Below are 25,068 nucleotides of genomic sequence, written 5' to 3'. Positions count from 1 at the left end.
ATACACTCTAATCGCACGGACGAGTGCGCTTTTCGTCCGTGAAGAACTGACCATTTGCCATGTAATTTTCTAGCGATTTTCACCCCCATTGTTCACACTTTGTTTTCAGTGCGTGTTTTTATTTTCTCTTTAATTACTGATTTTTTTTGTCATGTAGTCCCCAAGTAACCTGCAATAAAAGCGGATCAAAAATCACATTAAAATCCCCTGCAAATGACATTTCATGCAGTAGCAAAGCAATTTTTTTTTTAACACTCCCACAGAAAATAAGAAGAATTGCACAGAAATAGGACATGCAGCAATTTTTCTATCTCAAATAATCAGTCTTAGGGCTGATGCGCACGGACGGATTTCTGACGCATTTCCCGCGGCGGAATTCCGCAGCTATTAGGTTCTATTGCCAGGTTCTGTTGCTCACATGCAGATTTCCGCTGTGAGGAAAAAAAAAAAAAAAAAAATCGCAGCATGTTCTATTTCAACGCGGATTTCCACAGCGGGAGGTCTCCATTAATATAGTATTAATGGAGATCGCAGATGTCCGTGATCACTTGCGGGCACTAGCGTTTTTAAACACGGTACTCCCGCGGCGTAAATCCGTGGGTGTATCCCACAACGCTTATGGGCATGAGCCCTTAGAGAAAAATTGCTCATATGAATTAACCTGCTCTAATGAATGGGTTCTTTTCCGTTGTGAATTCCATCCATCTTGAAATGGGACAGAACTCACACGGGAAAATCACCTATGTGAATACATCCTTACCAGCAGTGAACTGGACTACATATAGTACTATAGCCATAGATACTGTACCTCCCAACATCTAGATACCTAATCGTGGAATATTTTAATTTGCCCCCATCACACCCCGGAACGTTCCCATAATTGGCTCATTTCAATGTAGATCTGCAAAGTTTTGACCCTTTCTGCAGTCTTCTTTGCAGGTCAGGAGAGGTATAGTTTCTCCATTTAACAGGTCTGAAGAGACTTATAAGGCCATCCATGCTCCTCTGGGAAATATGCAAATGGTAAGATAGAACAATACCTCAGCAGAGGTCTATGAAGAGGGTCAGGAAGGGTATCATTTCACTTTAGGGAGAACACCTAGGAGTGAGGAGAAAGTCTAACAAATAAGGGAACTGTTGGGTGGTATGCTGATACATTGGAACAAACTGCAGCTCTGTGAGCAGGACTACTCATAATCGCTCTTCATTCTAGAATCCTCCAATACGCCTCATCTGGTGTCCTCCAGCGTCCAGATGACCACTCACAAGACCCCCAGCCTCACGCTGAGAGACGCAAGCACTGTCATCTGTGTCATGGGGAAGATTGGAATCTCTATTGAAAAGGCCTTCCTCAAGATGATGTCCATCGCCAGCCACGCTCTCTTCCTCGGGAGCCGGGAATGTTCCTTAAACTGCAGCACCGACACCCACATCTTCATTGAAGCTGGATGGAAAGAGTGCAATACTAATGTGGAGAGTGTGAGTGCAGCTATGTCTTCATCTATGGCTTAGATCTACAGTAGCGATGACACAACATGGACTTAGCAGACATGTCAAAACTTAAGTAGATAGGTATTCTGTAAATACATTACATTACTTATCCTGTACTGATCCTGAGTTACATCCTGTATTATACTCCAGAGCTGCACTCACTGTTCTGCTGGTGGAGTCACTGTGTGCATACATTACTTATCCTGTACTGATCCTGAGTTACATCCTGTATTATACTCCAGAGCTGAACTCACTATTCTGCTGGTGGAGTCACTGTGTGCATACATTACATTACTTATCCTGTACTGATCCTGAGTTACATCCTGTATTATACTCCAGAGCTGCACTCACTATTCTGCTGGTGGAGTCACTGTGTGCATACATTACATTACGTATCCTGTACTGATCCTGAGTTACATCATGTATTATACTCCAGAGCTGCACTCACTATTCTGCTGGTGGACTCACTGTGAACATATTGTTACATTACTTATCCTGTACTGATCCTGAGTTACATCCTGTATTATACATCAGAGCTGCACTCACTATTCTGCTGGTGGAGTCACTGTGTACATACATTACATTACTTATCATATATTGATCCTGAGTTACATCCTGTATTACACTCCAGAGCTGAACTCTCTATTCTGCTGGTGGAGTCACTGTGTACATATATTACTTATCCTGTACTGATCCTGAGTTACATCCTGTATTATACTCCAGAGCTGCACTCACTATTCTGCTGGTGGAGTCACTATGTACACACATTACTTATCCTGTACTGATCCTGAGTTGCATCCTATATTATACTCCAGAGCTGCACTCACTATTCTGCTTGTGCAGTCACTGTGTACATACATTACCTATCCTGTACTGATCCTGAGTTACAACCTGTATTATACTCCAGAGCTGCACTCACTATTCTGCTGGTGGAGTCACTGTGTACATACATTACTTATCCTGTGCTGATCGTGAGTTACATCCTGTATTATACTCCAGAGCTGCACTCACTATTCTGCTGGTGGAGTCACTGTGTACATACATTACTTATCCTGTACTGATCCTGAGTTACAGCCTGTATTATACTTCGGAGCTGTACTTATTATTCTGCTGGTGTAGTACATACTTTACATTATTTATTTTGTGCTGATCCTGAGTTATATCCTGTAGATCTTTTATTATAAAAGTATAAATAGTAACAATAAAACCAAACTTCAACAATAGTGAATAATAATAATAATACAACCGTATACAGAGAAATAAGGCCCTTTATCCAGAGTCCATGGTCGACAAACAAATGAAATACCCATGTCTGGACCCCCCCCCCCCCCCTCATCCCCGCCGTACACTCCCACACACACTCAACACATAACAAAATATACCTAAAAGAAGAACATCCAGCTATAGAAACTAAAACTACAGGTCCAGCCTCACTGAAACCACATCATAAACAAAATTAAGCAATAACATAACAGATACCAAGAAAAATAATTACCTAAATATGAAAATAAAGACCAAGCCATCCGGCATACAAGAATAATAATTTTTTTTTTTGGGTCCCCAGTGCAGCTCGGGGGCCATGCCTGCTCCACCAGTCTGTGCCCAGAGTTCTAAAGTTCAGGACGTGCCAAGCCACACCGGGGTTTTATATTATATATATATATATATATATATATAAATAAAAACTATACAACACTGCCTGCCGCAGCCTGGGGGCCATGCCCGCTCCACCAGTCCGTGCCCAGAGTTCAATGTTCAGGACGTGCCAGGCTACGGCTCAAGGCGTGAAACCACTCCCCCCAACACCCCACCCAACCTAACTACCACTCAGAACGTGAATATATACATATAAACATACATTAACCAATATACATGACATCATGACATACACATATACTCTGCCCCTACAAAATTAAAAACAAAATACAAGCCCTCTCCACAGGAGAGAAGCCTTAGATGTGCTCTCATACTCCACAGAACGTACCTTCACCAGGTCAACCAAGATGTTCCTACATACTGTATCCACGGGGAGGACTTTTAGCTCAGTCGAGATTAAACACCGTGCACTCCAGATGTGGAACCTGACCACTAGGCTAACTAGAAATAAAATGCAAAAGGTCCCTGCCACCAAGGCCTCTGAAGGCTCCATAAGCCCACTCCGCATAGGAGAGGTGTGCCAGCTGAGGCCAGCCTATGGAGACCCCTACCTGTTGATATACCTCTGTATTAAATGGGCACTGAAGCAGGAAATGCTCCATGCTTTCGAGCACGTCGCTGCACTCCTGATGGGGGCAACCCCTGTCAATCAGAGGCCTGCTCTTCAAGTTACCCCTTACATACAATCTCCCGTGAAGGCTCCTCACTATGGTACTTAGCTGGACTGTCTGTAGATCTCCCTTTCTTTCTCTGTGTTTGCCTGGCTCACTTTCTGGGTATAGTCTGACCAGATTACAAGTTCTATGGCCCTGCTGCACTAGAACCATGTGGTCATATTTTCTCCTCCAGTGGTTCAGTATTGACTTAAAGGGGTTGTCCCGCGCCGAAACATTTTTTTTTTTCAATAGCCCCCCCGTTCGGCGCGAGACAAACCCGATGCATGTGTTGAAAAAAAAAACGGATAGTACTTACCCGAATCCCCGCGCTCCGGTGACTTCTTACTTACCTTGCGAAGATGGCCGCCGGGATCTTCACCCTCGGTGGACCGCAGGTCTTCTGTGCGGTCCATTGCCGATTCCAGCCTCCTGATTGGCTGGAATCGGCACACGTGACGGGGCGGAGCTACGAGGAGCAGCTCTCCAGCACGAGCGGCCCCATTCAACACGGAGAAGACCGGACTGCGCAAGCGCGTCTAATCGGGCAATTAGACGCTGAAAATTAGACGGCACAATGGAGACGGGGACGCCAGCAACGGAACAGGTAAGTGAATAACTTCTGTATGGCTTATAATTAATGCACAATGTACATTACAAAGTGCATTAATATGGCCATACAGAAGTGTATACCCCAACTTTGTTTCGCGGGACAACCCCTTTAAAGCCACTTCAGTGGGACTTTAGTATATAAGATATCACCTTTTCGTGTCTGAATTGTGGTTTCCTTTTCAGAACCAGACTCATATAGTGGTGAACTCAACACTTTACATTGACCTCTCATCGACATTTCAAAATGTGACTCCAAAAGCCATCAGCTCCATACGCTGCATGTTCCATAATGAGATCCTGTGGTCAAGTGGATACAATCCTGCAGGAGGGTACAGTATGTTGTATTATCTTACTCAGCAGAAACACCAAACCATGTCAACCTCAACCACATGATGACATTGTCTTCTGTTTGCCCCAAGCAACCCTCAAACATGCTTTTTAAAATAAAATAGTCTTCTTTCTGTCCCCCATCTCGAAAGAAGAAATCATTTTTTTGGAAGCAGTAGCTCTGGTAACTACATGTCCCATGTAGATAGGTGTGGACTAGAGATGAGCGAGCACCAAAATGCTTGAGTGCTCGTTACTCGAGTCAAACTTTCAGTGATGCTCGAGAGTTCGTTTCGAGTAACGAACCCCATTGAAGTCAATGGGCGACTCGAGCATTTTTGTATATCGCCGATGCTCGCTAAGGTTTTCATTTGTGAAAATCTGCAAAACCCAAGAAAGTGATAGGATCGACACAGAAACGGATAGGGCAGGCGAGGGGCAACATGCAGGGCTGCATTTCAGGTTCCCAGGTCCCACTATTAAGCCACAATAGTGGCAAGAGTGAACCCCCCCCCCCTGCACTGTCAGCATAAAGATCGTTCTCCTCTGCCACAGCTGTAACAGCTGTGGCAGAGAAGAACGATGTTAGCCCATTGAATTCAATGGAGCCGGCAATACAGCTGCTTCAATGGAGCCGACAATGGGCTGCCGGCGAGTGCGGGATGAATTTTCGGGAAGGGTTTAAAAATATAAGCCCTTACCTGAAAATCATCCTAAAATATGTAAAAATAAAAAAAAAATGTATACTCACCTTTCCGCTGCAGCCGGAGTTCAGCCGCGTCTGGCCGGCAGTTCTCCTGAACTGCTCTGAGTAGTATTCAGCAGCCGGGGATTTAAAATCCCCGCCTGCTGAATGAGCTGCCTCTGATTGGTCACAGCCTCACCAATCAGAGGCAGCTCTCACTCACACCCATTCATGAATTCATGAAAGGGTGAGTGAGTGCTGCCTCTGATTGGCTCAGCGCAGGGACCAGTTGTGCATTCCCATATTGTTGCTATTTAACAGGGTCCAAGGCTGCTTTGGATACCCTCTTGGATTGAGTAATGGGCTGCAGGGGAGCCTCCATCGGGTCCTTTCCTGTTTTCTGACTCGGCGTTCATCTTCGGCAGCAGGCCGGATGGTGGATTCGTCGGTCGGACAACCGATACTGGGGAGCCTCAAGGATGTATCCAACTCCAGTCATTTTGGCAGTAGGCCCAGAAAAAGGTTATGGCTGCAAGCCACAGCATATTGCCTCCTCGGTCCTGAATAATTCTCAGATCCATGCCACATCTTCAATGACTAGCTTTATTAACGGCAAACTCATGGCAAGGCCGGCTCGTGCGGATGGCTCACCGGGATCACCCACAGTCGGATATGAAACCCTGCTTCCCCCAAAGACACTCTAATTATAAACTGTGGTGTTTAGCTTTAGACTGCAGCAGCAGAACTTACAGTTCTCTGCAGCCTTCTACACATGGGAGTCAGTGCATGCTCGTGCTGTCCTGCTCTCTCTTACACTGTGCCACCACAATATGGCACTGCCCGTCCTCATTTCCAGTTTGTCCAAGTCATTCGCAATCACCTGGTCATTAAAGTAACACACACATAAAACATACTAATATACATAATAAAAGAACCAGGGGTATATCCCCTCTACAGCTATGCAAGCACCTGTAGGTCTTGTGTGGTGCAGAGTGTTAAAGGAGATGTCCCGCGCCGAAACGGGTTTTTTTTTTTTTAAACCCCCCCCCCGTTCGGCGCGAGACAACCCCGATGCAGGGGTTAAAAAACCCACCCGCACAGCGCTTACCTGAATGCCGGCGGTCCGGCGTCTTCATACTCACCTGCTGAAGATGGCCGCCGGGATCCTCTGTCTTCATGGACCGCAGGGCTTCTGTGCGGTCCATTGCCGATTCCAGCCTCCTGATTGGCTGGAATCGGCACGTGATGGGGCGGAGCTACACGGAGCCCCATAGAGAAGAGGAGAAGACCCGGACTGCGCAAGCGCGGCTAATTTGGCCATCGGAGGGCGAAAATTAGTCGGCACCATGGAGACGAGGACGCCAGCAACGGAGCAGGTAAGTAAAAAACTTTTTATAACTTCTGTATGGCTCATAATTAATGCACAATGTACATTACAAAGTGCATTATTATGGCCATGCAGAAGTGTATAGACCCACTTGCTGCCTCGGGACAACCCCTTTAAGGCAGTAGTATGCAGTCCTAAGCTCACACTCACAACCTGAAGGTTGCAAGTTCAATCCCTGCAAGGTTCAGGTAGCCGGTGCTTTACCTGAAAGCTCTGGGGTGCTATACAAGTAACCAGTCACTTTCCACCCCTTAAAGGAGTGTTCATTGTTAAACTTCCATCAGTGTGTTACTCCATATTCTACTACAACCACAGAGGTCTTGAAATGGAAGGACTCAGACTTCTTTCTCCTGTACCTAAACATTTTCATGTCTCTTTTTCAGAATTTATACCATTATAGAAAAGCTTGAAGGTGATGGAAAGTTTATACCAGAATTCCAACTTTTTATGGGAGACCAGCCCATCGGCCCAAACTTTACACTGTCAGCCACAGACGACATAACTGTTCAGATCAGGATAAAAACAGAGGACAGTCAGTATAAGGTGGTCATCAATGAATGCTGGGCAACACCCACCGAAAACTCCAATGACCTTATCTCATTCCCCTTTATCAGAGACAGGTGAGAACCTTCTACATTCTACTGGATCCTATTGTGCTCGTTTTAGGGATTTGTCACAGACATACTGTAACTAGCAGAGGGTGATCATTGCAAACCAATTCATGAAGAGGCATAGAAGTTTTGTTAGCTTTGACCTCCTGCTTATACTATGCATATCAATTTCTGTAATTTAGAGGGAACATATATTGACCATGATGTCCAGTCTGAAGGCAGCATGTTATAAAGCAGGAGGCACTCAGCAGTTCTCAGGGAAAGATTTAGGATATCTTGTTTTTCATTTTTTTTTACATCCCTGCTCACTCTGGGAATACGAGTCTAGTGGGCGGTCCTACGGGTTCACTCCACCCACTGGACACACAAGCCCATAAGAACTACATGTTCTCCTGAATCTCACAAGCTCACATTGAAATATGACTCTTCACTGGTCTGTTAATGAGTTGTGCCAAACTGCAACTAGGCACGACTACGCTGATTGCGTAGCACTGCGGTCAGTCATTATTAATGGCAGCAGCCATGCTACACAATTAGTGTAGCATGACTGAAAGGCGCCCGGCGATCTGTGCTACAGATGTAGTGTGCCGTAGATCCTGTTTGTGCTGTTACATGTATCATGTTTAAGGTGATGGGTTACCTTTACATAAATTAATCTTAATGGCCTGTGTTTTTACATAATGGCTTATTCTTCACTGAAGTGTAGTTTTTGACAGTTGTGCTTCTTAGTAAATCAGGTGCACTGGAATTTTTGTTCATCATGCCCTCTGACCTTCCACATTTCGTTTCATTTCTTCTTCTACATTTTTTTGCCTTCTTTGACTACTTTTAGATCACAATTGATGTCTTTGCTTTCAACTCAACTTTTTTGCCTTCCTCGACTACTTCTACTTCTTGATATCTCGTTAGACTTCTTTGTTTCCCTTGCCTTTGTTACTTTTCTTCGTCTAACTTGATTTCATTTTTTTCATCTTCATTGACTTCTATTTCTTCTTCTTCCTTAACTAGTTGTATTTTTATTTTCTTTTCCTTGATCTTTTCTTCTTATTTTACTTTCTCTTCCTTGACTACTACTTCTTTATTTACCTTAATTTCTTCTTCAACTTATTCTTTGATCTCCTTTTTGTTTTCCTTGACTACTTCTTCATTTTGTTCACTTCTACTTCATCTTCCTTGATAACGTCTTCTGTTTCCTCTTTGACTTCTTGTTCTGCATCTTCACCTCCCGTAATATCTTTTTCTACTTCTTTGTCTTCTTTGATCTACTCTTCTTTATCATCTTTGATTTCTTCCACTTGTTTGTTCTTTTTATTTCTTACCATTATGTCTGTCTTGCTTATTTCTCTACTTCCTTTTTGTCTATTTCCCCATCATCTTGTTTCTTAATTTTTATATTCTTTTTCTAGTTAATTTGTGTTTTTAAACAATATAGATGAGAAGCGGCGCTCCAATGGTGCATAGGAAAAATAGACAAGGAACTAATATGCAGGGGGACTCACCGCAACTGAACTGGTCCCAAGGTTTTGGGAACCGGTCAGTTTTATAGATCCACGTGAGCCTCTTGTACCAATGGAATAGATGCAGGTCAGCGGTCCTAGGACATCCCAGAGGGAGAGCGGCAGAAAGTAACTCCAAACAAATGCATTTGAGGAGGAAAGAAGGTGTGATCAAAATAAAGAAAAAAAACTTTTGCGCTCCGTTAAACTGTATCGGTGTAAATCAGGATCTTACTTGTTAGGGGGTGCCCGATCTCCTGGCACCCCTCATATCCAAAGAAGCAGAAAAGTCCAGCTGAGGAGAACGTGTTCTTATAGATGAAATTTAATATATTTAAAACGAATTGACAATGCCGCGACGCGTTTCGGCTTATGTCAAGCCTTTCTCAAGCATAGTGAGCAGATTACAAGTTATCTCTATTTATAGTTAACATACAAATGAAGAAAAAAGAAGGGTGGAGGGACAGGAAGGAAGGGGGCGGGGAGAGAAAGGGGAGGGAGAGAGGCTGGTCCATTTGCTTCCTCCCCTACGTGGGTGTTGTTTATCAATTTATGGGGGAGTTCTTTGAAAAGAATCTCGGCAAATCTTTAGCAAATCTTACCCCTATAGTGTAGATGTCCTCACACAGGTATTAGTCAGACATCCTGCGCTGCTGTAGCTGGTGTGTGTTGGTATACAGGACTGCCCTGGGCGGCGTCTGCATGGTTTCGCGGCACCATCGATAGTATCCATGTGGACGTGGATATACACCCGGCTTCTAGGGTGAAGGTCGGATGTCACGGCATCACAAGGAGGGGGGGTGTGTCCGAATAGAGGGTAGTGGGCATGTTGGTGTAACTCCATTGGTGGAGTATTGCTCCCAGTGACGTTAGTCATGTGACGTGATGACATTTAGGACGTGATTATGTCATATCCCACCCCTGTATATGACATAATCACATCCTAAACGTCATCACGTGACATGACTAACGTCACTGGGAGCAATACTCTACCAATGGAGTTACACCAACATGCCCACTACCCTCTATTTGGACACGCCCCCCCTCCTTGTGATGCCGTGACATCCGACCTTCACCCTAGAAGCCGCGTGTATATCCACGTCCACATGGATACTATCGATGGCGCCGCGAAACCATGCAGACGCCGCCCAGGGCAGTCCTGTATACCAACACACACCAGCTACAGCAGCGCAGGATGTCTGACTAATACCTGTGTGAGGACATCTACACTATAGGGGTAAGATTTGCTAAAGATTTGCCGAGATTCTTTTCTAAGAACTCCCCCATAAATTGATAAACAACACCCACGTAGGGGAGGAAGCAAATGGACCAGCCTCTCTCCCTCCCCTTTCTCTCCCCGCCCCCTTCCTTCCTGCCCCTCCACCCTTCTTTTTTCTTCATTTGTATGTTAACTATAAATAGAGATAACTTGTAATCTGCTCACTATGCTTGAGAAAGGCTTGACATAAGCCGAAACGCGTGGCGGCATTGTCAATTCGTTTTAAATATATTAAATTTCATCTATAAGAACACGTTCTCCTCAGCTGGACTTTTCTGCTTCTTTGGATATGAGGGGTGCCAGGAGATCGGGCACCCCCTAACAAGTAAGATCCTGATTTACACAGATACAGTTTAACGGAGCGCAAAAGTTTTTTTCTTTATTTTGATCACATAATTTGTGTTTTTGGTATTTTTCCTCTTACTGTTTTCTTAATCTTCCTCCATTTTTATCTTTATCGTCTTCTTTCACATCACTTGTTCTACAACCCCCACCCCCCCACCCCACTACCTCATGATTAGCACACGAGGGGAATATTCTTGTCAATAACTTTGAAACAGCCGCATAACAGTCCACATATAACCTCGAAGCTATCAACCAGGCCAGCTGATGGGTCAAGGCAATGCGGTTACATTATTTATACAATACCTCTTCTCCTTTTGCAGCTGTGCCTTGACAAACACCTTCACCACCATCCACACCAATGGTGTTTCCAACAACGCCACCTTTCAAACCAAGGTCTTCTCTTTTGTTGACAATCCCATTGTTTATCTGCACTGCCGACTTCATGTGTGCAAGGAGGTGCCCCCGAAAATCTGCAAGCCGGTATGTAGATAACAATATGTATCTTGTACTGCATGAATTCTATGGGTAACACTAGTGTTGGGGCCTAGAAAACAGTATATAAAAACGTATAGATGTAACAGAGCTGGGATTGTCATTTCATCATTTCTTTGTTGCACTCTGATTATTTACTGTGGTAAAGTAATACATCTGGTCACCTGCAGTCCTATCGGAAAACTACAGGTAGCGCATCATCATAATGAGTTGCACCAAATGACAAGCTCAGCTCTGCTACAGTATATCACTCTGTCATCAGTGTCATCTGGTCACAAACACACAAGAAATACAGTTTCAGTATGTGGATGTAGAAAATCTAAAATACAGGTGAAAACTACTCAACGCACCAAAACAAAAGTTTTAGGGCATTAACCCAGCAGGGGTCCAGTTCATGGCTTGGAGAGAGGGGGACTCCTCCTGTTGTGCAGAATTTGAGAAAGATGAATGACAACCTGTATAGAAACTGGAATGGCACCTCTGCTGATTCCTGTCTTAATACATCTTTATAGAGGTCGGAGCTCCATTGTTCTCATATAGAGCTCCAAATCCCATATAGACAAAAAGATGTGTGATAGAATTGTCTCTGCCTGTCGCCACCACTAGAGGGAGCTCAGGGGATTACTTGTGTACTATGTTATTATTGAGTTCAATGTCCCACAGTATAAAGTAAGCCCCTCCTTTTTATATGGTATCCAAAGTGGTGTTCATGTTCTGTCACCTTCCCAATGGCATTTCCTCATTCTCTCATGGAGTAATCTGAATTTGGTGTATTGTAGAATAACAACATGCTGACTTTTACTATGTAGAGATATTTGTATTTTTTTCCCGTATTTTCCAATATAAGTGTGTATATTTGATGATGGCAATGCATTTTTTGACAAGCTAATTTCTCAGCATCCTATCAGTTCACTATTCTATCTGTGATAAGCAGATATGATGTGATCATTAGGAGGGGGCATTAAATGAGGGTCTCACAGCCCCTCTGCCTGTATTACAATAAGAGATGCTACTAGGGATACAACTAATAACACACAATACATATGGACATGTAACTAGAATTATTACTTTGTCTTTTTTAATTTTTGCAGACATGCAACGGGTTCCGATCCGCATTTGCTGGTGATAATGTCTTTACAGGTGTGACCCGGATGGGACCCCTGCGAAAATCGGATCAATGTAAGCACTAAGTTATTTCCTGGTCTCATTATGTTTCAGCCTATGATCTCCCAATTGTCTCTTTCCTCTCTCAAAAGATCAGCTTTCTCTTCTCCTGGAATATTCTGCGCTGCTAATGGATCACATGGCTTCTATGATGTTATACTAAGTCTGTAACCTCTGCCTTGTCTCCTATCTTTTTCTTACATTGCCTCCATTACATACAGTCCTGTTCGCACTGTTATCACATACAGTTGCAGGGAAGAAAAATAAAGCCTTTGGAATTGCCTGGATTTCTGCATTGATTGCTCATAAAATGTGGTCTGATTGTTGTCCGAGTCACAGTTACAGATACACAGTTGTACCGTTCATGTGTTTTATTGGGTGCACATCCACCTTTCAGGGTGAACATGTAAGTAAACCTCTATGTTGATGTCTTCTCCAAGAGCTAATTGGCAAAATATATGTCAATTAAAGAGATGAAATTGGAAGTATTGGTGCTTTGCCTATTAGATAAAGGCACACAAAGCCTGGTTACTGACACATCTGTTCTTCTCAAGAAAGAATGGTCAGTTTGGACCATGCCTTGATGTAAACAACTTTCAGAAGACATGTTATAGAGATGAATGAAGCTGAAAAAGGCTCCAAACATTTCTAAAAATCTGAATGCATATCAATCCACGGTTATACAAATCATCTCCCTAGGAGTGGACGTCTTGGTAAGATCACTGCAAGAGCACAACAGACAATCCTGAAATAGGTGAGAAAGAACCCAAGAAAAGGTGTACAGAAGACTTTACAAACTGTGAAAATCTCTGTTCATGTGTCCACTGGTAGAAACACAATGTAAAAGAATAGCCTTCATGGAGGGACACCATGAAGAAAGCTGTTGCTGTACAAAAAGACCATTGCAGACCTTCTCAATTTCGCCTGAGTTCTCCTTGATGGTCCACAATGCATCTGGGAAGTGTGACTTTTTAGCATAATGGTGTGTTTGGAGGAAAAAGAACACTGCACACCAGCACACCAGCATCAAAACTTGATCCCACCTGTGAAGCATGGTGGAGGGAACAATGAATTCTAAGGTGGGTTAAAACATTTTACAGGGGATGTAAGAATAGTAGTTCATGATCTCAAGCTGAAGATTCGTTGGGTGAAGTGACAGGACAATGACCCAAAGCACAGAAGAAAATCAACTAAAGAATGGTTTAAAAAGAAGATTTGTGCTTTGGAATGGTCAAGTCTGTAGCATGACCTAAAGAGGGTTGTGCACACAAGGCATCCCAGAAATATTGATGAGGTGAAAGATTTACAGAAAGGAATGGTCCAAAATTTCCCTTCATGGTTTTACAAATCTTAGTTACAATAGCGGGAAACATTTGGTGGAGATGACTGTTGCTAAAGGTCCCCTCTGCAGGTTATTAAATTCAAAGGTTCATTTAATTTTTCTCCCTGCACTATGGATGATTATTCTATGTATTCAACAAAAGACATGAATGGTACAATTGTCTGTGTGTTATTAGTTGAAATAGATTGTGTTTGTCTATAATTGTGACTGAGAGAACAGTCAGACCATATTTTATTAGTATGCAGAAATCCAGATAATTCCAAAGGGTTCACTTACTTTTTTCCTCTGTTCTGCTGGAGACTCTTCTCCTTCCATGACCCAATGCTCTTATTTCTGATGTGCAATCTTAAAGTTTCATGTCCACCACTCTGACATAAACACAGTTCAGTGTGCCATATGTCTTCGGGACCACTTGTATTTTGGATAGGACAAGGTACTGTCATAAAACAGTAATACCGCCATATAGTGTCTAAGCGATATACCTTATAATCATGAAGAGTCTACACATTCCTGCCATATCGTTCTCAGCAACAATATAATGTCAACACATAATTCTGATGTCAAGATGGTGGCAGTAAATTTATAGTGGCACAAATTAATTTGTTTTAGGACTAGATTTGGGGGCATTACCTGGGTTCCCTGGTTTTCACCCTATAACCTTACAAATCAGGATCTGGTCTTTGCTGTAGGGAACCCCAGGCTGTTACTCCCAGAAGTAGTCTCGGTTATGTGGCAGTGAAAGAGACAGTTCAGTGTTATCGTAATGAGGTAACAGAGGAACAAACAGAACCGGGCTCTAGAATAGAGCCAATGTCAGGGCAAATGGAATTCTTGTGTAATGATGAATCAGACCATCAGTCAGTGCAGGCAGCAGAGAAGTAATTGTGGTCCACAAACAAGCCGAGGTCAGGAGTAGAGAGAATAGGGAAGCTGGGTGGAAGAGGCACAGATAAATATCAGGAAAGATTTTGGACAATGTAGCTCCTTCGCACACTAGGCATGCTAATTGCTCGGGCAAATTCTTGATGGAGATAGTACCCTAAATAGATCAAGACCAGTCTGGATTCGCCAGGGACAGGAAAGCACGTGCGCGTTACCCCTTTAAAAGGAAAGCTGTGCAGACAAGCAGCCCTTACAGGTGGCATTGACTGAGGGCCTGTGTCACAGGAGAATGTAGTGTCTGCCACTCATAACAAGACCAGGAGGATGGAAGTCAATGGCTGCAGTCCAGGAGCATAAAATTCTGCCATATGCCTTTAAACAAACATATCTTAACCACTTTGCGGCTGCCCACAGTAAATTTCTGTTGCTACTGTCAGTGGGCGATCATGGCCCCTAAACAGCAGATAAAACACCTGAACAGGCTCAGGTGCTGAGTGGTTCAGGTCCTAATGATGTCATTAGTGAGAGCCAATCACAGCGCAGGCCTGGAGAGCAACAAACTTTCCTGGCATGTCAGTGCTGTAACAACATGTCTTTCCCCTTTTCTCTGCCCGCTTCTTCTGTCAGTGTGAGATTGAAGATCCATTTGTGCAGATTTTAATGGGGCTTTTGATGCAGATCCACAGCGGATTTCATGCTTTCAAATGTAGCTGTGATGTCTGTTGCGGATTCACATCAAAATCTGCGCAGTGGTGTATTGCGGTGCGGATTTTGGTGTGGATTTTTTCTACAGTAGAAAACAATTCCACTATGTGTGAATGTACCCTTGCATTAATTTATTTAATCAATTAATTTAATCATCAATACCAAGTAAGTAAATTAAAACTTGTAAATTAAGTATCAATGAAAAGTTTAAAAAAATAAGTGTCAGAATTTTAAAAATTTATGTTAAGCTATTAAGACTTCTAAATTGCTCAGAAATGTGCAAATATTTTCAAACGTGCTTCCAAAATAAAGTAGACCAAAATCTATAAATGATAAATAATTTAGTACAACATTTATGTACATATTTGACATACTACTGTTGAAAAAATGAAAAAAAAAATTTCCGAAAATTTTAAAGTCATAAATTCAAGTCACTCACTGATAGGACCGCCCATTGGACTGTTCAGCTTCGAATGAGCAGAGATATAAATGAATATAAAGTTCTACTGAATCTTTCACCATAAAACTATATATCAGTCTCCACAGCTCCTCCTGCTCTATATCATCATGCCTGCAGTTTGAACAGCATTTTCAAGCTCACTGATTTCCTTTAAGGCATAAAACAGGCTTGGTCTTGATTAGAGATGAGCGAGCATACTCGATAAGGCAAACTACTCGAGCGAGTAGTGCCTTATTCGAGTACCTGCCCGCTCGTCTCTAAAGATCCGGCTGCCGGCACGGGTGACAGGCGAGTTGCGGCGGTGAGCAGGGCGGAACGGGGGGGAGAGAGAGAGAGAGATCTCCCCTCCATTCCTCCCCGCTCTCCCCCACCGCTCCCCGCCCTCTGACGGCACCCGAATCTTTAGAGACGAGCGGGCAGGTACTCGAATAAGGCACTACTCGCTCGAGTAGTTTGCCTTATCGAGTATGCTCGCTCATCTCTAGTCTTGATGGGGTTAAGATTCCCACATAGTACTGCCCTCTAGTTCTAAACCACAGTACCATAACGTGCCCGCATAGTCATGCCATACAGTCCCACACATTCTCATTTTCCTTTATTTCTGCTTGACTTTCCAGTGTATGAGCCTGACAGCACGCTGGGACCTGGATACATTGTCCTCATTGTCATCGCAGTCTTGGTCCTGGTTGCCATGCTGGTTTCCATTTTGATTTGCTGGCATGAAAGAAGAACCGGAAACTACAACTTTAAAATTAAAATTCCAGATATCGGTTACCATGTGTTCTCCAACTAGAGGCAAAGCAGTCAGGACCGACAATAGATGAAAACATGTCAACTGTCTAAATATAGAAATATCATTCACACGTAGATTGTACATATAGAAGCTCTCGGCACCGCCTGGTGGTCATTGCTGGTATTACCATCTCAACCCTTATGTACAACAATTTGTTCAATTTAGACCATGTGAAAGGTTCTGGGCAGATGAGGTACAATTTGCATACTATAACAGAAACAAATGACATTGTAAAACATAACACTTCTGCAATTAGCCTAGTGGTCATTGCTGGTATTGCAGTTTTTAAAGAAATGTTTTACATTAAGTTGCTTGCACATGCAGAAACTTGTTTAGTTTAGACCTATATGATGGGTTATGGACAAAAATAAAATGTATTATATAATGGAAGGTACATCATGTACAAATTCAGTTGTATATAGAGAAGCTCTAATGAGCCTAGTGGTCTTAAGTGGTATTGCAGTTTTTTGCTAAATTGATAAGCTGACATTTGGATAGCTACTGTGCTCCATTTAAATTGCATATGAGGATCTGATGCGATTTGTACATGATGATAGGTATTAATGTAACAAAAGCATAGTCTTGTACAATATATATCTCTGAATATTCTAGTGGTCTCTGCTGGTACTACAGCTGTTACCAAGATTTACTTCTACAACTTAATGCCCAGTCTGTGACCTCCCTTATTGCAGTCCTGTCCTCGCTAACATCCTCACTTGAGCGGATAGGTTAAAGGGGTTGTCCCGCGCCGAAACGGTTTTTTTTTTTTTTAACCCCCCCCCCCCCCCCCCGTTCGGCGCGAGACAACCCCGATGCAGGGGTTAAAAAAACAACCCGCACAGCGCTTACCTGAATCCCGGCGGTCCGGCGTCTTCATACTTACCTGCTGAAGATGGCCGCCGGGATCCTCTGTCTCCGTGGACCGCAGGGCTTCTGTGCGGTCCATTGCCGATTCCAGCCTCCTGATTGGCTGGAATCGTCACGTGACGGGGCGGAGCTACACGGAGCCGGCATTCTACACCAGCGGCCCCATAGAAGACTGCAGAAGACCCGGACTGCGCAAGCGCGGCTAATTTGGCCATCGGAGGGCGAAAATTAGTCGGCTCCATGGGAACGAGGACGCCAGCAACGGAGCAGGTAAGTATAAAACTTTTTATAACTTCTGTATGGCTCATAATTAATGCACAATGTACATTACAAAGTGCATTATTATGGCCATACAGAAGTGTATAGACCCACTTGCTGCCGCGGGACAACCCCTTTAATGTCTCTTCACAAGATCAGCATGACTTTGTCCTTTAAAACTGTATGCCCTGCTGTGAGATATCTGTATAGCCTGGTGGTCACTGCTGGTACTGCAGGGCTAATTTACAGGGGCTTATATAGCAACAGTATTGCTATAATCTCTCTGAGCAGATGAAGTATATGTGTACTTCAAAAGATCACAAAGAAACAAATGACATTGGATGGTATAGGAGACCACTAGTGGTCGTTGTTGGCATTGCATCTATTTAAGTTTTTAGAAAATAACTTGAAAATCCTCTGTATAAAGTCACAGGCTACTAATGGGATTCATTACTAAAGTAATTTATTTCCTCTTCACAGCATAGGGGATACATTTCTGATTGCTGGGGGTCCGACCTGTGGGACCCCAGACCAGCGCACTCATGTAAATGAGCAGTGACCCCCATTCCATTCACCTCTATGGAATGAAGGGAAAGTACTGAATCCCATAGAGGGTGTGGTGGTCACCCCTTTGAATTTGCACCACATGTCAATTTCTGCGCAGATTCTTCACAGCCTGTGGATGAGATTTCTTAAAATCGCATCTGCTTTGCAGATACTATAATATGCTGCGAAATTTTCCGCAAATAAATCCATTGTTGAAAATTTTCCGCTTATTATCCGAGAGAACGCCAAAAGCGAGAACATGCTGCGATTCTTATCTTCGTAGCATCGCTTTAAGGAAAAAAGAAATCACCCATTAAAAAGAATGGAGTTCATATTCATTTGTCTCGCAACACGCAAAACTTGCGTGAAATTCTTACCCGTGTGAATGCTACCTAACAGTGCTTTTGTAAACGTCAGGTTTTACCGTTCTGAAGCATTCCGCACTAAAATCTGCCTCCGTCTAGCATGTCACCATTGCAGCGATCGCGCCATATATAAACATGCCAGAATACGCTTGTTAGACATGCAGATTTTGGTGCGGAATGCTTTCTCACGGAAAACCCGGCGGATGTGACAGCACCCTTAAAGAGACAGGAACACACCTATTCATTTCACTAGTGCCCTGGCCTATATGGCCTCTCCAGTCGGTACCAGAGCCGCCTGTTCTTTAAACTGATGAGCGTACGATATCTGTGTCCTCTGCCGGAAAACTCTGGGCACAGCTAGGCTGTGCGCTCTCCCATCGCCGTAGATTCTGCACATTTTATGTCATGTGACCTTAGTCATGCTTGTAGAGGCCGGATGGGAAACTCCTTTCATCACTTTTAGTCACTTTTGTCTGTTTATGCTGAGTTTCATGAGTTTCATCCTGTTTTGTACTCCAGTCACATCAAGAGCTGCATTCAAAATCTTCATTCATTAAAACCGCAGAAACGGCAGAAATAACACATCAGAAAAATTGCAAATATCCCGAACCCTAGAATATAGTGTGTGTAACTGGGCTAGGGTGATAGAAGACAACAGTGGTTCTTGGATTCCTGTAATCCGACCGTGACTAAAAACTTTTCTAGAAATCAAGAATCTAACATAATTAAACCTTCAGGCTTCTTGCTCCGCACTTTGACCCCTCTGCATGACTTTTGGTGTCATTAGATTTATGACATCCTCACCGCCGCCGTAAAATCATACAATTTTGGTTTGATACAATGAGTGACCCGTCCGGCAGGTCAGAGTTCCTAGGTTAGTCTAGTGGCGCTGCTGCGACGTTCATAGCAAGTCGTGGACGGCGAGCAGTGAAGCGGAATCCTCGGCGAGAGAGAGACAGACCAAGAGATAGAGAGAGAGACAGACATAGAGAGAGACAGACAGAGATAGAGAGACAGACCAAGAGATAGAGAGCCCAAGAGACAAACCGAGAGAGAGGCCGCCTGCAGACGGCTGGGTCGGATCTGGCTGTGAGAATTCTCACAGCGGGACCCGACCCGAGCGTCTGCAGAGAGCAGCGTGTCACTCACCTCTCCCGCGGCCCCGACTCTTTCATGTGCCGGCTGCCGGGCAGCTGGCGCATGCGCAGAGCAGGGCCGGCAGCCGGTAAGTGACGTTTCTGTGCGAGGCTCTGCGAGCCCGCACAGAAATAGAGCATGCCGCGATTTGTTTGCCGTGCGAGATTTCGCGCGGCCGTCTGCCTAGGATTGCATTTGTTAACGCAATCCTATGGCAGCTTCCAGGGGCGGAAATTCCGCGGAATTTCCGCCCGTCTGCAGGTGGCCAGAGAGACAAACAGAGAGGGAGACAGACCGAGAGAGAGACAGAGAAAAAGAGACAGACCGAGAGAAAGAGAGACAGAGTATGAGAGTGAGAGACAAAGTGCGAGAGAGACATTTAGAGAGAGACAGACAAATGGAGAGAGACAGAGCGTGAGAGAGAGAAAGAGACAGACAAACGGAGACAGACCTGTAGGCTTTTTTATATTAGATATTTGCTACAAAGTGACGCTCTAAACAATCACCTAACCAAGCAGATTTAGAAGTTCACAACCACCACTTCTCCAAACATGTTATATTTTCGTAGCGATCATCGGGTCAATCTAGTTAAGGCCTTTTGTCCGTGTCCTCCATCTGTGCGCTGTAAGTCCTCTGTACCCTCTAATGTGAGTGGAGTTAAAGGGGATTCCCAGGTAAAATACTATTGATGCCCTCTGCTCAGGGAAGGCCATCAAGAGTTGATCAGCTGGGGTCCATCACCCATTGCGTGCCGTTACAAATGGCAATCTGACTAGACGACGACTGACTACACTGATGACGGCTGTCAGGCGCACACAGTCATGTGACATCTAAGCTCCTCCCAACTATAAAAAGATGACAGCCAACAGTGATGCATTATGGGGCATGACTAAGAGGACACATCAGGGATTTATACCTTTCTAATGTGTTATTTTACAGCCCCATTATCTTCTGCCACGTCTGGAGGAGCCGTCAGCTCTGAAGGTGATGACTGGAGTTTTCCTTGAAGATCATAAATATATAATAATAAAAGAGAGATAATATAAGGTTTTATTTTTCCTATAAAATGTAATTGTGTTCATATAAGAGAGTCTATAGCGTCACATCGCTGGCAGCTGCACATGGTATATCCGTTACTAGATGTCAATAAATATAGTGTATATAAAGGGCTTCGTCTCTTATTATTCGTCCCTCTAATATAAGCAGGATGGGCTACAGAAAATTATCCCGGCACCTCACTCTTATGAAAGCTGTCTGAAAGAAAATCTATCCTTGTTGCCCATAGCAACCAATCACAGCGCAGCTTTTATTTCTTACATAGCTGAAGTGAAATGAAAGCTGAGCTGTGATTGGTTGCTATTTCTTATACTGCTGAGATAAAATAAAAAGCTGCGCTGTGATTGGTTGCTATGGGCAACAAAGACAGATTTTCTTTTAGACAGCCTTCATAAGAGTGCGATGCCAGCCTACTTTTCCGTGACCCATCCTGCATAAAAGAAAAGATATAGATCTATACTGAATGGCCTCTTCACTACAGACCCCCATTTAGTAGCACATTGGTATTTGGTATTCATCATTATTTTCCCATATAGAAACCAGGACTCGAGAGAGATGGATTACAGCCAGGATTGGGGGCTGACGGCAGCCACTGCCCGCTACTACTGTGTTTCCCCGAAAATAAGACAGTGTCTTATATTAATTTTTGTTCAAAAAGGTTTATCTTTTTTACATGGATAGCTGCCTAGACACTATTTAAATTGACTTTTTTAATTAACTGTTAGCAGGGAGTAGGGCTTATATTTCAAGCATCCTCAAAAAGCCTGAAAAATAATTTTGCATCCTCAAAAATTCTGGAAAATCATGCTATGTCTTATTTTCAGGGTATGTCTTATTTTCAGGGAAACAGGGTACAGTCCTGGTTTCTATGTTCTCCATGCTCCGAGTATGCTCAGAATGCAATGATGACTATGCCGATACTGGGTGTTGAGGTCGTTCTGCAGGAATACTAGCTCTGCTGTCTGCTGTGACATGACTTTAGATCGACAAACAAGCTGCAGCAGCCAATGACAGCAATCATGGCAGAGCTCTGTCATTGGCTGCTATAGTAGGTTTACAGGATGTCACAATGGCCTGTAAACAGACAGCAGAGACCGCAGCTGGCAGCAGGGGAGGAACAGAGGCAAGGACCTGGCATGGGGGTCCTAGTGACAGGGCTTTCCATAATTCGGACAACCCATTAAGGGAAGCCTTCCCTGATTACAGGTGACAGGTGTTGGTCTCGATTTTGTCTGCAGATATATCCTTAACCCCACAGGAGCTGGATTACAACCATCTGAACATAAAATAATTGTCCTAGTTTAAATGGCAAAAGTGACAGTTGGTGTACTTGGTACAATTCCTCCTCTGGCCACTAGGTGGTACTATGGGCAGATGTTAATACAAGATTCTTCACAAGTTCTTATTCACATCCTGTATAAGTATATTAAAAAGAAAAGAGCAGATCTGAGAGATAAGATATCACAACATGTAATATTAGTATAATAATATTGTACATGAATGATAAAGACCCTCCTATGGAATGATATTGATTCTCACTATTTAAAGGGGACATGTTATAAAGATGGCTGCTTGTATAGGGCTGTAAATATGAAGACGTTCTATATCGTTCTGCGCAGATGACCCATCTGTATGAGAGACCTCCAGTGATAGAACCCACTAGCATCCCACTTTCCTGAACTTTTGGGTTGTGTCGTTGTACTTTCCCTGGACTTAGGTGCCTCTAGCTGATCTCTGGTTAGTTCTCTGGATAAGGGTTAACAGGGGGAATTACAGCCAAAGGAATAAATTGGATGTACAATTACTGAAGACAATGAGAAATACCACAGATAGGCATTGGATACGCTGGAGTCAGTAATAACAATGCGGCAGAGCCATAAATGGGCCACAGCAGGAGGTAGTTCAGGAGGGTAGTCACACAAGCCAAGGTTCAGTAAAGGTGATGTAGCAGTGCCCAGCATGTGGTACAGTAGTGGGTAGTCAGAAAAGCAAGATTTAGCAGGAGTGATATAGCAGGGTAGATTGTAAGAGTAATCAGACAAGCCAAGGTGTTTCACATCTGTGTTGGGGGTTCTGTTTTCTCGCTCTTTTCGGGAAGCAGGACAGAGGAATCTCCAAGCCGAATGGCTCCAGCTAATGACGGAACCAAACAGAGCAGAACAGACTCCATTGACTATAATTGGGTCCGTTCGCTTTCCGGTCAGCTGCCTGGATTTTAGATGGAAGAAAAAGCGCTGCATGCCCTACGACGGAACCTCTGACCATACCCTGTCCTGGGAAGTCTGGCAAGGGAATTACACCTACTAATGGTCCTGGAAGCCATCGTAAAGAAGGCATCTGGTTCTCTGATTGGCCAGGCAGCCATGTGCTCCGCAGAGGATGGAAAAGCTGGCAAATCATTCCAAATCACGGAGAGGTGAATATGTTACTTGGGGGCTCAACAGGACAAATCACATTTTCAAATTTTCACCAAAATGGGGTTATATGCCTAAAATGGAAAATATATTTTTTTTAAATGGCACCTTTTAACCTACGTATGAGGCTTAGTAATGGCAATTTCCAGGGTACTATAGTAATGAGAATAAACGGCCCCTTGTAGGAGGTGGGTAGTGGGATGAATAGATGACACAATGATGGCATCTACATAATAGGCTGGCATTATTACTACATTCCCGGTTTGGTGCCACCCCCTGCTCTACCCAGCTTCCTTTTAATGGTATTGTACCTGTGTTGAATAGCAGGTAAACATGTCCCCTCGTCATCAATTCTCTCCAGTATATTATTATACACGTCGACTTCTTTATTCCTTTGTGTGACAGAAGCGGACAGTCCAGGCTGACATTACAGAGGACCAGACAATGGAGCCAGGGAGTCATTCAGCGTCACAGTGCCCGGAATTCTATGTGACGTGCAATACATGCAAACAGAATGAAATGGGGAGAAGTCCTTAAAGGGATTGTCCCACAAAAAATATAGCTTATAGGTACATCAAACCCATAATAATAAACATTTCTGTATACACTTATTTAAAAATAATATTTCTGTCCCTAGATATTCCAGGACTAATGTTAGAATAGCGCCACCTGCTGTTTATATCTTCAGATATTTCATGACTAATGTTAGAATAGCACCACCTGCTGTTTATATTCCCAGATATTCCAGGACCAATGTTAAAGGCCATTTACATGGGTCGATTATCGCTTAAAATTAGTTAAAATGAACAAAAATGTGCAATAATTGTTACTTCTAAATGCAAAAAAATCGTTTACTATTCGTTTACTTTTCGTTATCGCTGACTTTCAATCAGCATAAAAATGATCGCTGGATCGCTGACTTCTTGCTGTTTGTAAACGCTCTCCACTTCGCACAGAATGTGAGGCGCTGAGTGAGAAGCCAAGGGAAGTCAGCGCTAGTCAGCAATCATCTGCCTGTCTAAACGCTCTGCATGAGCGCTAACAACTAGCGGTGACGTCATCATTCATTCAGTCGTTTAGACAGGCAGATGGCCCATCTAAATGTACCTCAGTAACTGCTCTGCCAGCTCAGTCCTGCTTCCCTCTCTGCTCCGCTGGGTATGTGTACAGGGATTCCCAATTGTAGTGAGCGGCTGCTTCTGAAGTTACTGTATCTTCTCTGATGTCAGCAAGTCAGTGAGTGATTAAAGAGACTGCGTCACTGCAGGGAGGCAAGACTGAGCAGGTGCGACCACCTTGGAACACTTACTGAGGTGGTCACAGAATAGAGACAGTAGGTGGCACCATTCTAACAATAGTTCTGGTATATTGGTGGACAGAAACAGCAGTTGGCGCCATTCTAATATTTGTCCTAAAACAATCTTGGGATAAAAGGAGCAGGTGGCACTATTCTAACATTAGTCCAGGAATATCTGGGGATAGAAACCTAGGGGGAGATTTATCATATACGACTTTTATGTGTGACTTTTGGTCTAAATACCAATCTGGTAGGAGGAAAATTCATCAAAAAGTTGCACACTGTAGGTTAAATTAGGAGCAATGTACAGTATAAACTGTTTCATGGACAGGAGGGGGAAATATGCCCCGAGGCCATCACTAGCTTGTACAGTCATTGGTAATGCTCCGGCCTCACCCTACTCCTTTCTCTTCACCCTACACAAAGGGAATGAGTGACACATCTAGGCGGACCCTGCAATACAGCAAATCCCCAACCCTTACACAATAGCTTTGCTCACATAGACTCATATAGTGATGTTAATACAAATATTAGATTCTCTTCCTCCTTCTGTACAGCCGTGTCAAATGTTCAGAGATAAGTCACTGAGCAGAAGATCTAAATATCTTCTAGATGTTTCAGAGTTTATTAGCACATTTAAAGGAAACCTGCCACCAGCACAGTTCACTTTTCTATTTCAGAAAAATGAGTCACCATTGAGAACAAAGTGCCTGTGAGGGACCTAGAAGAAGATAGCCTCACCTCCTCA

At 43.6% G+C, this 25,068-nt stretch overlaps 1 protein-coding gene across 1 annotated transcript in view; it reads left to right on the top strand.

Annotated features, from left to right (window-relative positions):
- The window catches only part of UMODL1 (uromodulin like 1), a 68,568-nt gene extending 52,188 nt beyond the window's left edge, over positions 1-16,380 (top strand). The window contains exons 13-18 of the mRNA XM_066601538.1: positions 1,214-1,479; positions 4,596-4,741; positions 7,195-7,431; positions 10,863-11,022; positions 12,126-12,213; positions 16,205-16,380. Coding sequence (XP_066457635.1) covers positions 1,214-1,479; positions 4,596-4,741; positions 7,195-7,431; positions 10,863-11,022; positions 12,126-12,213; positions 16,205-16,380 — 1,073 coding nt within the window. The remainder of the gene's footprint in view (positions 1-1,213; positions 1,480-4,595; positions 4,742-7,194; positions 7,432-10,862; positions 11,023-12,125; positions 12,214-16,204) is intronic.
- The last annotated feature ends 8,688 nt before the right edge of the window (positions 16,381-25,068 follow it).

Source organism: Eleutherodactylus coqui, chromosome 4 (assembly GCF_035609145.1).
Source record: "Eleutherodactylus coqui strain aEleCoq1 chromosome 4, aEleCoq1.hap1, whole genome shotgun sequence".
Classification (NCBI taxonomy): domain Eukaryota; kingdom Metazoa; phylum Chordata; class Amphibia; order Anura; family Eleutherodactylidae; genus Eleutherodactylus; species Eleutherodactylus coqui.
This window is presented reverse-complemented; position numbering and strand designations above follow the sequence as displayed.